The following is a 17,918-nucleotide window of genomic DNA, read 5'->3' as shown; positions in this document are numbered from 1 at the left end:
GCAGACTTTTAAAACCGTGGAGCTGCTACTGCTCGGTCAAGCAGCTCCTTACTTGGCATCATGAGAATCAGTGCATCCCGTTGTCGGACTAGAGGTCTATAGTAATATGGAAAAATAGAAAGAACAGTAACTCTGTGAGAATATCTTTACAAGAAGTCTTGTTCAAGTCAGAACGGCCTCTTCTCATGTAGCCAGTTGTGACGTATAATTTTATATATATATATAAAATTTCGGTGCCTACAGTGTCACGTCTTTCAGTGTCACACAAATTTTTATTTTTAAAGGGGATCACTTAAGACTATTTCCATGGGTTCGCCCCTCAAATTTCTCCCTCATATCACAAAATTGTCGTCTAATGTAGTACAAACTACAAATATATTCCTTTTAAAGCACTGTTTCGTATATAATTTATATTCAAAACATGTGTCACAGAACAAATCCTACATCGAGGATACTTTACACAAGTTTAAGGGAAGAAATGCTTCCGATAATTGTTACAGTATTTAAAGAACATCAAAATATGAACAGGCTGAAATGAACAAACAGTACATGAGACTATGATAATCAATTCAATTGCAAAAAGCTAAGGAGCATATTATTAGCAAAATGAGAAATATGCAAAAGTGAAACGCCAAAATGAGCACTTCTCAATTGGGAGTTAATCAAAACAATCAGAATGGCTGAAAGAGAGCACAATAGAGCCATAAACGAATGAGAGCTAAGCAACTAAGCAAACAAGAGAATAGGCAAAAATGAGATGTCAACAAAATGAGAGCTGGCCGAACTCCGTCGGCACTTATATACGGTTGCGCTCGTGGCGGCACCTCGCCGCCCGTACGCAACACGCGCGCCTGCGATCGCAATGCACTCTCAGCGCTCGCGGCGGCTTCTAGCGGCCGGTACGCAAGTTGTGCGATTGCTGTCGCAGGTGGGCCCTTAGTCCATGACAGGCTCATCCAAGAATTGCGGCCGGCGGGCGCGTCAGTGTAGTTCAGCGCCCCGTCCGCGACCGTGTGTCGCTAGTGTCGGCATAGCAGCGAGAGACAGAGAGAGAGAGAGAGAGAGAGAGAGAGAGAACTGCAGAGCAAGTGAGACCACACAGCACTGCTCTGCGCTGGACTGTCCCGCGGTCAGATCAAACGTAAACAAAATATTGTACTTTAGAATTAATTTTATGTAAGGGAAATAGAGTCTCATTCTTACTGTTAGTAGTTACAAGTAAGTATTTTTTGTTATACTTCGTGCTACAATTTTTTGTGTCCCGTTTCAGAGTTTAGAAATCGGATCCTTAGTTTGCTGTTTTGTACTTAATAATTTTAACTGACCAAGATTGAAAACTTATTAAAATAGAATTAAGGTTATAACGCTCTTTAATTCTTATAGTCAACATTGTTAAAGAAGACAATTAACATTTTATACGTTTTTCTTTTTCGAGGAAACGATTTTGTCTAGGCTTGGTACAATATTCCGTGAGACTGCTAACCTCAAAGAATTGGTGAAATTTTTATCGCCAAGGAATGAACGGTTCTTAGTTTTAGCAACCTTTAAAAGAGCGAAAAAGCGCCCACAAATATACGTGGAACCAAACACTGAGAACTATGGCCGCGTGCTTGTGCAAAAGAGGATATTTCTCTCGTGGAAGACAGCTGTAAAAGTCATCCAAAGTTTTACACATAAGAAAGCGGTCCTTCGGGCGGATATGGCACTGTAGGACAATCAGCTCTAGTTGAAGCACTTGTGAGACGTCCTCTGCCCGAAGGGAAAACGGACGAATAAATATATCTTTCGGCTGGCGTTCGGGCAGTCCGCACGGCCAGCTAAGCGGCGCGGCTCGGCCACTGCAGCAACATACGAATTCGCCCGGGGCGCTGGCCGCGCGCTAGCGTCCCAGGGGCACAGTTTGGACGAGCCTGATCTATGATGTTACAAGGCGCAATTTGCGAGGTCGGTAGATCACTAAGTACTGCTGACATAGACATCCTTGCCACCGTTGAGCTCCCTGAGGATGTCCTCGATGGGGCGACCCTTTGTTTCCGGCAGTACGAACCACTCAATAAGGGTGGAGAGGGCGCACACGGCAGCGAAGAGCCAGAAGGTACCGTAGGTGCCCATGCTTTCCGACATGAGCGGGTACAGCTTGGCCATGGTGCCGCCTGTGAGCGAGATGACGAAGTAGCTGCAGGTGGCAATTAAGCCTCTAATTCTCGGAGGCACGATCTCGGCAATCACGATGTACGGCAGTGCGGCCAGACCAAAGGCCACCATCACCACGTAGACTGAGAGGCACGAGACGGGCAGCCAGCCGATGCTGGACAGGTCCGCCTGGGTCTCCGCCTTCAGGTAGAGGTACACGCCCATCACCGCCACTGACGCGCCGACGGCCGCATTGGAGAGGAACAGCGTCGGGCGACGACCCATGCGGTCCACCAGCGGCGCCGACAGCAAGCCGCCAACCACCTGCACAAACGACAGCCGGCAGAGATGCTGGTAGTCGTACGAGGAATGTACCAGAGCTAGAGTTGTGCTCTACCAAAACTACGGCTTTGCTACACTACACAAATGGCGTAGTGAATGGTAGGATTATCGGTAGTATTGGTAAAATTGATAAGGAAAGAAACATAAATCATGTGTGAGACAGAAACTGGGAGCCAGCAACAACTCAATGTTTCTTTTTTTTTCGTTTGGTTATCTGTTTTGCACATAATTAGAACCGCACATCTTTCAATGTTAATCCATTGAGTAATTTACACTACTGGTCATTAAAATTGCTACACCAAGAAGAAATGCAGATGATAAACGGGTATTCACTGGACAAATATATTATACTAGAACTGACATGTGATTACATTTTCACGAAATTTGGGTGCATAGATCCTGAGAAATCAGGAACGACCTCCTCTGGCGGTAATAACGGCATTGATACGCCTGGGCATTGAGTCAAACATAGCTTGGATGGCGTGTACAAGTACAGCTGCCCATGCAGTTTCAACACGATACCACAGTTCATCAAGAGTAGTGACTTGCGTATTGTGACGAGCCAGTTGCTCGGCCACCATTGACCAGATGTTTCCAATTGGTGAGAGATCTGGAGAATGTGCTGGCCAGGGCAGCAGTCGAACATTTTCGGTATCCAGAAAGGCCCGTACAGGACCTGCAACATGCGGTCGTGCATTATTCTGCTGAAATGTAGGGTTTCGGAGGGATCGAATGAAGGGTAGAGCCACGGGTCGTAACACATCTGAAATGTAACGTCCACTGCTCAAAGTGCCGTCAATGCGAACAAGAGGTGACCGAGACGAGTAACAAATGGCACTCCATACCATCACGCCGGGTGATACGCCAGTATGGCGATGACGAATACACGTTTCCAATGTGCGTTCACCGCGATGTCGCCAGACACGGATGCGACCATCATGATGCTGTAAACAGAGCCTGGATTCATCCGAAAAAATGACGTTTTGCCATTTGTGCACCCAGGTTCGTCGTTCAGTACACCATCGCAGGCGCTCCTGTCTGTGATGCAGCGTCATGGGTAACCGCAGCCATGGTCTCCGAGCTGATAGTCCATGCTGCTCGAAACGTCGTCGAACTGTTCGTGCGAATGGTTGTTGTCTTGCAAACCTCCCCATCTGTTGACTCAGGGACCGAGACGTGGCTGCACGATCCGTTACAGACATGCGGATAAGATGCCTGTCATCTCGACTGCTAATGATATGACGCCGTTTGGATCCAGCACGGCGTTCCCTATTACCCTCCTGAACCCACCGATTCCATATTATGCTAACAGCCATTGGATCTCGACCAACGCGAGCAGCAATGACTCGATACGACAAACCGCACTCACGATAGGCTACAATCCACCTTTATCAAAGTCGGAAACGTGATGGTACGCGTTTCTCCTCCTTACACGAGGCATCACTATAACGTTTCACTAGGTAACGCCGCTCAACTGCTGTTTGTGTATGAGAAATCGGTTGGAAATTTTCCTCATGTCAGCACGTTGTAGGTGTCGCCACTGGCGGCAACTTTATGTGAATGCTCTGAAACACTAATCATTTGCATATCACAGCATCTTCTTCCTGTCGGTTAAATTTCAGGTCTGTAGCACGTCCTCTTCGTGGTGTAGCAATTTTAATGGCCAGTAGTGTATATCCTTATCTAATATGAATTTCATTTTATAAGTAATAAAAATTATTTGTTAGTGTAGTGTTTTACGTAACCATAGTAATTACTTTTGGTGCAAGTACAGTTTAATGCACAAACATAAAAGTATATAATTAACGTTGTTATTTTGTACTCAATGGAACGTTCATCATAATCAAAGGCAAGAGTTTCCTGTTGATTCTGGTAAACGCGGAAGTAGTTTATGAATAACAGAAATATGTTTTACATAATTTCATAGAAGTTTTGCGTTTTTTTTATACTAGCTTTCTGTTGAGCAAATTGCGTTTTCTAGCACTATATGATGAATCTGCGTTGTTTTCTTTATTTTTACCACAACATCCCTCTGTTTCATGTTACAAATCAAGAGTTTTCGAATAAAAGCTGAATTAAACATCGAAAATTTCAGTTTTGCTATAAATACTGATTATTTTGATGTAACAGACAGGAAGATAACTATATAGAACAAAAATGTTCGGTAGCAAATGGAAAGCACTAGTTTACTTTTGTTCTACAGTATTACTTCCGTTTCTCGGCTTACAAGCCATCTTCAGACATTTACTAAGTATTGTCACCAAAGAAATTACAATATTTATAAATAACATTGAAGGAGAAGTTATATTTCTAGATTGAAGCAGAAACATACAGTAAGTAACGTCTTTGACAGTATCGTGGCAGTGCAACGTAAAAAGTACAAATTGAACAGTAAATAAATAAAAAACGGAGTAAAAAGGAAGAAACTTTAACACAAAATAGGAACAGCATGCCTACTTAACAGTTTCAGACAAGGGCGGGGGATCACTCTGGCGAAGATAAGGCCTACCTGCAAATGAGAAAATTCATTGAGATAAGCGACTTTGACAAAGCGCCAATTATTATTAGGCAGGGCCTGTGAACGAGTATCTCCAAAACGGCGAAGCTGGTCGAATGTTCACGTGCTACTGTCGTGAGCATCTAGGCAAAGAGGTAGAAGGGCAGTGAAACTACCAATAGCCGCTATATGGTTGCACGTCCACGACTCTTCATATAACTTGGGATTCGGAGGCTTGTTTGCTCCGTAAAGTAGGATAGGCAGTGATTCGTGGCATTTCTGCCGAAAGAGCACAATGCTGGTGCACGGAAAAGTGTTTCGGAGCATACCGTTCATTGTAGATTGTTGAAATAGAGTTTCGCAGTAGACCACCCAGTAACGGGCGAGTTGTGGCGCCCGGAGTTGGGGCGGCCACACAGGACGGTCGTCAAAGCCGCGGCCCGGCAGCGACCACGTGGTCCTAAACGTTAGCTTAGCAACAGCGTGATGCCGCACAACGACCGGTCCAGCCGCGTGGCTGGGAATTCCATGGTGACGCTGTGTCAATGAAAGAGACTTGTATACCGAGAGTGCCAAAGATGGCGGACTTTGTGAAACCATCATGGCAGACATTTCACAGTTCGTATAGAAATTAATAGTAGCCAGATGAATCATGATACCTCAAAAAGAAACATGTACATTACCATTATTTGCACGAGGATTCTGATGGTGTAATCAGATTTTCAGTATCTTTATTAGCTTAAAGTTTAGTATCTGACGGTAAATTATACAAGTAACACCCAGCAACGAATTTCGAAAATTTAAGCGCTTCATCCGATTTTGTCGATAGCCATGTCTTTAGAAAGCTATTAGTGTAAACCTAAATTGGTATGAATTACAGGCATGTAACTTGAATAATACATGAGTTATTGGAGGTCAAAGTGGCCGATTACTATCGATCGCGTCAGGCCATGAGTACTCCACAGTTACACGAAAAAACGGTAGCAGCATCCTTATAAATACATTTATTCATCTATGTCTTTGTTTATATCCGATATATACTATTCATGAAGAAATTAGTTAAATATTTACTGTGTTATAGAAAGCACAGAGAGATTAGGTTACTGGCCTACCTTTTGTTCTATTCCTATGAGATATGTATGTTCATTTAATTTGTTTATGGATCTAATAATGTGTGTTAAAGCGTGTTTATGGTCCAGCCGTAGGAATATTTATTTAATTTCAAGTTATTTAAATGTAAATCCAGTATTTCGAAAGTGTTTTATGTTTGTGAGTGTACGTTAGCTTGCAGACGTGGAGGGAACGCTCTAGCGAGGTACAGCGCTCGTTACTAAGGGAGGCGACTACCGAAGTGAATGGAAGGGCGTCCGGGAGTCGCACCGGACACGAGGAGGTGCTGGATGCGACGGCGCGGCGAACGTACGGCGCGATAGAGACTTGGAGAGGGTGGAGCGGTTTGCGCGTGATAGCGGCAGATAGAAATACTTTGGACCGCCGACTTGTGCACTTGTGAGATTTCCGTGGCTTCTACAGTGAAGACGTAGTGTGCATTTAGAAGTGAATATCGCCCGAGGTGTGTTGTTGTTCATAACTAATTACCTGCTGTAGGAATCTATTGTTTCCCTGCTATTCAACTAAAATTTTGTTTAATTGCTGGACCATCGACACCAGTAAGTGTTTTGCAGAAATGTACCGCATCCTCAAAAGTACTTCTACTATCGTACTCACCATTTAAAGTCATTAAGATAGTACCTCCAGATTTTATTTAATTGCAATCTTTCATTTATAAACGTATAAACGTCTATGTTACGTTCAAAATTCGCAATTGCCGAGTGATAGGAATTTCGACCAATCGATTCATGTGTGTATTCTTATCGTATACTGTAGAATCAGCAGTATTTGGCCTGTAATGCGGCAACTATGTATCCCAGACCCTAGACAACGAAACCAGCCACAACTTTTAATATTGAAACTATGAGTCAGAGGGTGCATAGTTATTTGAAAGCCCGCAACCCCAACAAGTAGACGCAACGACATCGTCAGCTACGACTGCAGTGAGCAGGAGACTACGGGGATTCGACCGTCGATCAATGGAAACAGGACGGCTCGTCGGCTGAATCACATTTTTGCTACACTAGATCGATGGTAGTCTTCATAACGCCGTCATAGAGGTGAACGGCGGCTCAAAACCTGCAGCACACCACGCACTCGGACTGGTGGGAGAAGTATTCTGGAGCCATAATCGTGCTACTTTGGTTTGAGGAGCATTATAGTGAACTGACGCTGATGTGTCGGCGACCAAATTCGCCTGATGTAAATAATGTAGAATCCATGTGTGTCGCTAACGCGCGCCATCACCGCACACGTTAATCAGCGGATCGTTATTTATGCGAAATACATGACCTGTGTGTAGATATGTAAAGCCACATACTTTTACAAACCTACCAACAAACTGTCGGATCCCTGATATTCAGAATCAGTGATGTACTTGGTTCCAAAGGTTGACAAACAACCTGTTAAACAGGCGGTCATAACATTTCGGCTCATCAGTGTATAGTCAAATTCCACTAGGATTAATGTAGAAATTTAATTATTTATTTGTGAATAACTTGTCTTGGCACTTTCAGTTTCCTCTCCTCTTATTGGAAAATTCGCGGTAAAATTCCTCACAATACACATGTTCAGCGGACGATAGTGTTACAAGTGTGATATCTCTGTTATTATGTGTTAACATAACCGGTTATCTTAAAAGTAAAAGCGAGCCGTGTTGAGCGATAAGTAGCGATCTGGGGATGTAACAGGGTAGACGAGGGGAGTGGAGGTTAGAAGTGCAACAGGAGATAGGTCGCCAAATTTTGGTCATCCACTTACCCCTCCGTAGGTCTGCAAAATGAAGAGTGAGCGGACGATTCCCCACTCTTTGTACCGCACTGTGTCACTATAGGGTGTCCCACGAAGATGTACCAACCCTTCTGCTGCTCACCTATTGAATCACTGATGGTGCAGTGTGCAGACAAGCCTAGGGGTGTTTATTTTCAGCAAAGTGAGTTAACAATACATGAAAAACAGATATGAGATACTAATAATAACAACGCAAGATGCACATATGGACAGAATCTACATAATATTTGCAGACTGTTCTACGCTGCTGGAGAGCAATTGGTTCTTAGTTATCGTGTATGACAGTTTTAGTGTTCTTCCGAGAAAGGCGACTTCCTGCACCATGAACGCTGTTCTCTTTTCAGTTTGCATACAGACTGTATCTTCCCAGCATTTCCTGTCCAGTTCTCAAACTGAGTAGACAAAATAACTTCACTGAACTCGTGTTTATATATTGGGTTTATGTTCGGTTCAGTAAGTGCCTCCTTTCTTGCAATGACAGTCAGGGTTGCTGTCCCAACGTTGTGTAGGGTGTCTCCATACATGTTTTAGCCCTGGAATCTAATTGACTGCAGTAGAATTGTTTTCAGTGATGATATATATGTAACATGATGCTTAAGTCGATATTTTAACATGATAGATATTTTAGTTCATAAATAAATTTACACACAACCTGAGAGCTTGTATTATAGGGAGCTCGTATACAATGGTACTCTCTGTTTCTATGAAAATTGTAACGTTATTTACAAGCACAGTCACCTATTTGTATTCAAGTAATGATGGTCTTAAATAAGACAGACGTGTTGTAACATGTGTTACCAAAAGTATTATTATTGTTGTTAGTTTCCCAAGGTCTGAGTTTAGTGAATCTATTAAGCACTTTCGTGTTCGGCTGTTACCTGAAGATTAGCCCTAAGTTTGTTACTTCGGTTTCAAAAAATGGTTCAAATGGCTCCGAGCACTATGGGACTCAACTGCTGTGGTCATCAGTCCCCTAGAACTTAGAACTAATTAAACCTAACTAACCTAAGGACATCACACACATCCATGCCCGAGGCAGGATTCGAACCTGCGACCGTAGCAGCAGCGCGGCTCCGGACTGGAGCGCCTAGAACCGCACGACCACCGCAGCCGGCTATTACTTCGGTTTATACTTATCTATATTTGATTTATGGATTATATAAGTGATAACTGTCATTTAAATCCTTAGTTGCCTGGGGTCTAGGTTTAATGAGCCCATGTAACTGTGTTCGGTTTTTGATGATTATAAGTTACGTATGTTCAGGCATGTTGAACCCAAAGAGTTCCTGGAGGAATGTATACATATTCGCAAGTGTTGCTGTCAAATACTTATAATGACGTCTTATATTTGTTGTTGGTGCTTAAGTTTTATATTTTATTTGAACGGTCTTCATGTAACATAACATTTGTAATCTTATGATGTAATCTTAATGATCGACAGTTACAACTTGATTTTCTTTCTATAGATTTTACTGTACCCTTTTGTAGCATATGTAGCTGTATGGTTCAATCACTTTTAGACCTGAGTGGCTCTTGTTTTCGATTACTGTTATCTGTTATCAAATCTGTAAACTTAGTGTCACACGTCACCCTACTGACGATTTTTACAAGTCTTTGACCATGAAAGAATCAATAACGGGGATGTTTTTTTTATTATTGTTCTAAAACCGTGTAACGGAAAAAGAAGATTGATGCTGTACTTCATCGTTTCAAGAATGTTATTATATTTTCCTGCCATTATTGCGGCTTCTTGATTTAATATCTGTTAAACATACCATCTAATTTACACAAGGTTCTTTTAATCACCTTTCAATAATCTTGATCGTGTTAAATCACTATAGACTTCTGTAACACGTCGATGTCATGGACGCTGTTTGTTGTCAATATTTACGATTATTGACAACTTTGACTAAAGCATAGATCCTGCATTCTTTATCTGTAGCTCTTCATTTGTTTTTGTAATCTTTGACAGTACTATCTTTGACAGTTAATCTGTAATACGTGCCTCTGTAAGCTGCATTCTTTATTTGTAGGTCTTCATTTGTTGTTGTAATTGCTGACAGTACTGTCTTTGACAGTTAATCTGTAATACGTGTCTCTGTAAGCTTGAACTTACTAGTAAGTACCAGCAAAGGGTCATCTAATACGAGTATTGGGTTTTTATAGTACACAGTGTTTAGAAGGTTATTATGGAGCAAGTACTAGACATGCAGCTACACCCTGTTTGAATTTAATGTATTTTTGAGCAATCGATGCACAGCTTTGGGGGTACTTCCCAGATGATTTTTCGGCACAGATATGTTGCGTTATTTTAAAAGCTTGTCTGTGCATACTACATTTGTTTGTTCTGTTTCTTTATTTTATAATCTCGCATAATGATGATTGCTAAAACTGAAACCGGTTGGGAATAAAGGTGTACACTAAGGTGAGGTGTCGGACCTCCTTTTGCAGCAATTAGTCGTGGCATGGACTCAACAAGTCACTATAAGTCTCCTACAGATGTACTGAGCCGTGCTTCTCTATAGCCGTCCATAACTGCGAAAGTGTTGGCGGTGCAGGGATTTGTGTACCAACTGACCTCTCGTTTATGTCCGATAATTGTTCGACTGGATTCATGTCGGGCTATCTGGATAGCTAAGTAATACACTCGAATTGTTCAGAAGCTTTTTTTTTAAACCAGTCGCGAGCAGTTGTGACCTGGTAAGATGGCGCATTGTCATCCACAAAAATTCCATCGTTGTTTGGGAACATGGAGCCCATGAATAGCTGAAAATGGTCTCCTGTAGCCGAACATAACCATGACCCAGTCTGTTCCATATAAACACAGCCCAAACCATTATGGAGACACCACCACCTTGCAAAATATGCTGTTGACAACTTGGGTCCATGGCTTCGTTAAGTCTGTGCCACACTCGAACCCTTCCATCAGCTCTTTCCAACTGACATCTAGACTTCTCTGACCAGGCTGCGGCTTTGCAGCAGTTCAGCGTCCAGCAGATAGGGTGACGAGCCCGGGAGCGGTGCTGCAGGCGATGTCGTGCTGTTAGCAAAGGCACTCACATCGGTCATCTCCTGCAATAGCCCATTAACGCCTACGTCTCACATTGATTTCTAAGATTATTTCACGCAGTGTTACTTGTCTGTTAGCAGTGACAACTCTACGCAAACGCCGCTGCTCTCGGTTGTTAAGTGAAGGCGGTCGGGCACCGCGTTGTCCGTGGTGAGAGGTTGTGTCTAAAATGTGGTGTTCTCGGCTCACTCTTGACACTGTGGATGTCGGAATACTGAATTATCTAACGTTTTCCGGAATAGAATGTACAGTGCGTCTAGCTCCAACTGTCATTCCGCGTTCAAAGTGTGGTGTCACCGCCAGACACCACACTTGCTAGGTGGTAGCCTTTAAATAGGCCGCGGTCCATTAGTATACGTCGGACCCGCGTGTCGCCACTATCAGTGATTGCAGACCGAGCGCCGCCACACAGGTCTAGAGAGACTTCCTAGCACTCGCCCCAGTTGTACAGCCGACTTTGCTAGCGATGGTTCACTGACAAATTACGCTCTCATTTGCCGAGATGATAGTTAGCATAGCCTTCAGCTACGTCATTTGCTGCGACCTAGCAATGCGCCATTACCAGTTACTATTGATGCTGTAAAACATGTACCGTCAAGAGCGATGTTCACCAATTATGGATTAAAGTTAAGTATTCCACAGCTACGTCCATTTTTTGCTAGTCTCACTTCCTTGTCCTGTTCCAGACCTCACGCCAGCCTGCGTGAGCTAAAACGCGTGCCTTTCGGCTTCCTCTCATAGTGGGTTGGCTCTCTTGCCAATCCACAACACAAAGCCTGTTAATTCTCGTCGTCCGGCCATAATCCCGTCGGAAGCCTTTCACATGTATCACCTGAGTACAAATGTCGGCTCCGGCAGTTCACTACCATTTTATACCTTGTGTATGCGACACTATTTCCATCTGTATATGTGCGTATCGCTGTCCCATGACTTTTTCTTTCATCTCGAGGTAATAGACTTTTAGAAAGAGCAGATTGTTATGCTCCAGCTCTTGCGATCGTGCTACTCGAAAACGGCGTACTTGGTCGGTTTTTCGCTTGTTATTTCTTGAGTATCTATGCAAACTGGTTGAAGGACGGTTAAAGCACGAGTAGATGACCATATATTGTACGTCGGCACCTCATCACAGCACGTGGAGACCTAAGGCTTGTCCGATCTGTAATGCAGAACAGCCAGCGTTCTGTGTCAGGTCTGCCACAGTATACAAAGCAGGTGCGGGCAGAAGTGTCGAGGACCATGCCGTTCACCGCACAGTGTTGATCTTGTGGCTCCACAGCAGATCCATGTTAACCCCATATCAGCGCCAATGGAAGCTGAGAAGCTGTCATCTCGTTGGATGAATAATGTTATTAGACGGTCATCCGGGCAGTCATCTGCTGGAAACGCAGCGCGCCACAAAAACAGCCCGGCAGTGTTAACAAAATGCTAAGGGGTACTTCGGTATACCCAAGGTTTTGGAGTAGCACCTGTCACTAGTAATCTAAACATACTCGGCCACGAGTTCTAACCCTACCACCGCTTAAATTCTAAATAAAAATCGTCAGCATTGGCGGCCGAATGCTTCTGGCATACGAAGTCACCCAGATTCAGCCAACAGCCTCTTCAGTGTGAGCGGAGGAGCGGATAGAGGTCCAGGACACGCTCTTGCCCTCGAGGTGCGAAACTGCAGCAATGATTAACTGCATGAGGATACAGAAAGTAATGAAAACCACTGCAATAAAGACATATAACGCTTATACATAGGACAAAAGATTGGAGGCTAGTCTCCCATTCGGATTTCTGGGGGACTACCAAGGGAGAGGTGACCGTGAGGAAAAGACTGTATGATCAACGAAAGGATAACGTTCTGCGACGTGGGGTGCGGAATGTCAGAAGTTTGAACGTGGCAGGGAAGCTAGAAAATCTGAAAAGGGAAATGCACATGGTTCAAAAATGGTTCAAATGGTTCTGAGCACTATGGGACTTAATATCTGAGGTCATCAGTCCCCTAGAACTTAGAACTACTTAAACCTAACTAACCTACGGACATCACACACGTCCATGTCCGAGGTAGGATTCGTACCTGCGACCGTAGCGGTCGCGCGGTTCCAGACTGTAGCGCCTAGAACCGCTCGGCCACCCCGGCCGGCCTTCAGTTAGTAACAGCGAATAACCAGAGGAGGAGATATACTTGGAAAGAGACGAGAGATACAGCAAGATTTCAGTTAGATTACATCATGGTTAGGCAGAAATTCCGAAACCAGGTACCAGACTGTAAAGCGTACCAACGAGCAGATGTAGACTGGAATCACAATTTGGTAGTGATGAAGAGCAGGCTGAAGTTTAGTAGACCAGTCGCCAAGAATCAGTGCACAAAGAAGTGGAATACGGAAGTACTAAGGAATGAAGAGATATGCATGAAGTTCTCTAAAGCAACAGATACTGCGATAATGAATAGCTCAGTAGGCAGTACAGTGGAAGAGGACTGACCATCTCTAAATAGGGCAATCACAGAGGCTAGAAAGAAAAACGTAGGCGGAAGAAAGGTATCTGTGAAGAAACCATGGGCAACGGAAGGAATACTTCAGTAGATCTATGAAAGAAGGAAGTACAAAAATTTATAGGGAAATTTAGGAATACAGATATACAAGTCGCATATGCCCGAAATAAATAGGAAATGCAGGGAACCTAAAGCAAATAGGCTGCGTGGCAAATGTGAAGAAATCGAAAAAGAAATGATTGTTGGAAGGACTGGTTCAGCGTATAGAAAAGTCAAAACAACCTTCTGTAAAATAAAAAGGGAGGGCGGTAACATTAAGAGTGAATTGGGAATTCCATTCTTAAATGCAGTGGAGACAGCGGATATGTGGTAAGAGGACAGTGAAGGCTACTATGAGGGGGAGGGCTTGTCTGATGACGTGATGGAAGAAGAAATAATACTCGACAGGAAGACGTAGGGGATCCAGTATTAGAAACAGAATTTAAAAGAGCTTTGAATGACTTAAAATCGAACAAGATAGAAGAGATAGACAACATTCTATCAGAATTTCTAAAATCATACGGGGAAGGGGCAACAAAATGACTATTCATGTTGGTGTGTAGAATGTATGGGTCTGGTGATATACCATCTTTCGGGAAATCATGATCGACACAGGTATCGCACGATTACCTTAACAGCTCATGCATCCAAGTTAAGGACAAGAATAGTACAGAGAAGAATGGAAAAGATAATGGAGGATGTGTTAGATGACGAAAAGTTTGGTTTCAGGAATGGTGAAGGCACCAGAGAGTCAGTACTGTCGTTGAGGCTGGTAATGGAAGCAAGCCTATAGAAAAATCAACTCACGTTCATAGCATCCTCAACGTGGAAGAAACGTTCGAGAGACTCAAATGAAAACAAGGACTAAGCTATAGGGAAAGAAGTACTGTATATAAGAGCCAAGAGGTATCACTACGAGTGGAAGATCAAGAACGAAGTGCTCGAATTAAATAGGTTGTAAGACAGGGATGTAGTGTTTCGCTCCTACTGTTCAATGTATAGATCAAAGAAGTAATGACGGAAATAAAAGAAAGGCTGATGAGTGGAACTAAAATTCAAGGTGAAAGCATATCAGTGATAAGGTTCGCTGATGACATTGCTGTACTCAGTGAAAGTGAAGAAGAGTGACAGGATCTGCTGAATGAAACGAACGGTCTAATGAGAAAAGAAGATGGATTGAGAGTAAGTCGACAAAAGACGGAACAAATGAGAAGTAGCAGAAATGACAAGAGAGAGAAACTTAATATCAGAGGATTGGTGATCACAAAGTAGACAATAATAATGAGCGTATGGCATTGGTAGCCGGGAGACCCCTCGCGGGGCGGTTCGGCCGCCGCTCCGCAAGTTCTTTAACGCCACTACGGCGACTTGCGAGAGAATGAGGATGAAATGATGATGAAAGACACACAACACCCAGTCATCTCGAAGCAGAGAAAATCCCTAACCCCTCCGGGAATCGAACCCGGGACCCTGCGCGCGGGAAACGACAACGCTACCGCAAGAGTGCGAGCCGCGGACACGAAGTAGATGAAGCTACGGAATTCTGCTACCTACGCAGCTAAATAGCCCATGATGGACAGAGCAAGAAGGACATCAAAAGCAGACTAGCACTGGCAAAAATGGCATTACTGGCAAAGAGAAATCTACTAGTATCAAACACAGGCCTTAATTTGAGGCAGAAATTTCTGAGAATGTACTTTTGGAACACAGGATTGTACGATAGTGAGACACAGCCCGTTAGAAAACCGAAACGGAAGAGAATCGAAGTATTTGAGATGTGGTGCTACATTAGAATGCTGAAAAGGAAATGGACTGGTAAGATAAGGAGTGAGAAGATTCTCCTTAGAATCGGCGAGGAAAGGAGCTGTCCGCTGAGATAAAGAGGTTAACACGGGAGAGGAATTCGTGGTGGACAGCAACAAACCAGTCAAAGACTGATGACTAGAAAGAAAAAAGAAAAAGCCTGGTGGTGTCATTCACCTTGGTCTCCTTGGGACATGTGGTAGTGGTGACAGGCGCCATGACAGATGTGGATTATGTGAACATTATAGCCGACCACCTGGATCACACTTGACATCTTCACCGTTAGAGATGGCATCTTACAGCGGGGTAACTGTACATATCAACGGGCTACAAGGTGCTACAGTGGTTTGAACAGCACGTTGATGTTTTAGCCTCCAAATTCATCTGAACTGAAACTGATGGAGCATTCGCCCATCATTGTGAATAATCCTCATATTACATACTACTCTACTGGCCATTAAAATTGCTACACCACGAAAATGATGTGCTACAGTCGCGAAATTTAACCAACAGAAAGAAGATGCTGTGATATGCAAATTATTAGCTTTTCAGAGCATTCACACAAGGTTGGCGCTGATGGCGACACGTACAACGTGCTGACATGAGGTAAGTTTCCAACCGATTTCTCACACACAAACAGCAGTTTACCGGCGTTGCCTGGTGAAACGTTTTTGTGATGCCTCGTGTAAGGAGGAGAAATGCGTACTATCAAGTTTCCGACTTTGATAAAGGTCGGATCGTAGCCTATCGCCACTGCGGTTTATCGTATCGCGACATTGCTGCTCGCGTTGGTCGAGATCCAATGACTGTTAGCAGAATTTGGAATCGGTGGGTTCAGGAAGCTAAGACGGAACGCCGTGCTGGATCCCAACGGCCTCGAATCACTAGCAGTCGAGATGATAGGCATCTTATCCGCATGGCTGTAACGGATCGTGCAGCCACGTCTCGATCCCTCAGTTAACAGATGTGGACGTTTGCAAGACAACAACCATCTGCACGAACAGTTCGACGACGTTTGCAGCAGCATGGACTATCAGCTCGAAGACCATGGCTGCGGTTACCCTTGACGCTCCATCACAGACAGGAGCGCCTGCGATGGTGTACTCAACGACGAACCTGGGTGCACGAATGGCAAAACGTGATTTTTTCGGATGATCCAGGTTCTGTTTACAGCATCATGATGGCCGCATCCGTGTTTGGCGACATCGCGGTGAACGCACATTGGAAGCGTGTATTCGCCATCTCCATACTGGCGTATCACCTGGCGTGATGGTATGGGGTGCCATTGGTTACACGTCTGGGTCACATCTTGTTCGCATTGACGGCATTTTGAACAGTGGACGTTACGTTTCAGATGTGTTACGACCCGTGGCTCTACCGTTCATTAGATCCCTGCGAAACCCTACATTTCAGCAGGATAATGCACGACTGCATGTTGCAGATCCTATACGGGCCTTTCTGGATACAGAAAATGTTCGACTGCTGCCCTGGCCAGCACATTCTCCAGATCTCTCACCAATTGAAAACGTCTGGGCAATGGTGGCCGAGCAAGTGGCTCGTCACAATACACCAGTCACTACTCTTGATGAACCATCCAAGCTCCGTGTGACTCAATGCCCAGGCGAGTCAATGCCGTTATTACGGCCAGAGGTGGTTGTTCTGGGTACAGAATTCTCAGGATCTATGCACCCAAATTGCGTGAAAATGTAATCAGATGTCAGCTGTAGTATAATATATTTGTCCAATGACTACCCGTTTATCATCTGAATTTCTTCTTGCTGTACCAATTTTAATGGCCAGTAGTGTATTCCCCGATTAAAATTAGTTGATAGTTGATACCCAGTTTCCTCCAAACAGAGCGTTCAGCGTCACACCCGAATTTTTCAGCGTTGCCGAACTGTCTCAATTAGTCCACTTCGAAATACTTGTTCGGCTTTCTTTCTTGATGTTTTTGAATCCCCAATCCTGTGTCTACCGCTTTTATCTCATATTTCATCACACTTAACACACACGCACATAGGCAGGCACACACACACACACACACACACACACACACACACACACACACACACACACAATGAACGAAATACACACTTTTCTCACACAACTCTAACCAAATAATACTGAATCCCTTAGCAAAAAATGGGATCAGCATCACGTATACATTTATTGTAATCACATAGATCTGCTTACATTAGAGAATTTCTCACGGCGTTGCAGGAAGCCGAATTTTTGAAGGCTGCAGTTTATCGTCGAGACTGGGTCACCGGAGTCGTAAATGCAATAGCCTTCCGCTGTGTAATCGCTTAGGGTGGTGGTTAGCATACAAACTTGATGTGTAGACGGTCGTAAGTCTGAATTTCATTTGAATCGAAATTTTTTATTTTTCTAAATCTAATTAAAAAGTCTGGATTATTATTAACCAGTTAGTTGATTTTAAATGTAATTTTTTATTTATAATACTTTACCAGGACATTTTCATCATAGTGTTACTCTTTTTATTTGCTCTTATCTTTTTCCTATCATTCTTTTTCTTATGGAATCTGCTTGTGTCGCCTATAATGTGTAACCAAGTGCCAACCAGAACTTGGTAACGCGGCAGTATGAGAATAGGTAGTTTCAGGTAACCAGTGACAATGAGATATTAAAGTTTG

The 17,918-nt window shown here is 43.7% G+C and overlaps 1 protein-coding gene across 1 annotated transcript in view; it reads right to left on the bottom strand.

Annotated features, from left to right (window-relative positions):
- Positions 1–1,464: 1,464 nt before the first annotated feature.
- LOC124803411 (facilitated trehalose transporter Tret1-2 homolog) overlaps positions 1,465–17,918 on the bottom strand; it is a 72,662-nt gene continuing 56,208 nt past the window's right edge. Inside the window, exon 4 of the mRNA XM_047264596.1 lies at positions 1,465–2,457. Coding sequence (XP_047120552.1) covers positions 1,957–2,457 — 501 coding nt within the window. The 3' untranslated portion in view covers positions 1,465–1,956. The remainder of the gene's footprint in view (positions 2,458–17,918) is intronic.

This window comes from Schistocerca piceifrons, chromosome 6, assembly GCF_021461385.2.
Source record: "Schistocerca piceifrons isolate TAMUIC-IGC-003096 chromosome 6, iqSchPice1.1, whole genome shotgun sequence".
NCBI lineage: Eukaryota > Metazoa > Arthropoda > Insecta > Orthoptera > Acrididae > Schistocerca > Schistocerca piceifrons.
This window is presented reverse-complemented; position numbering and strand designations above follow the sequence as displayed.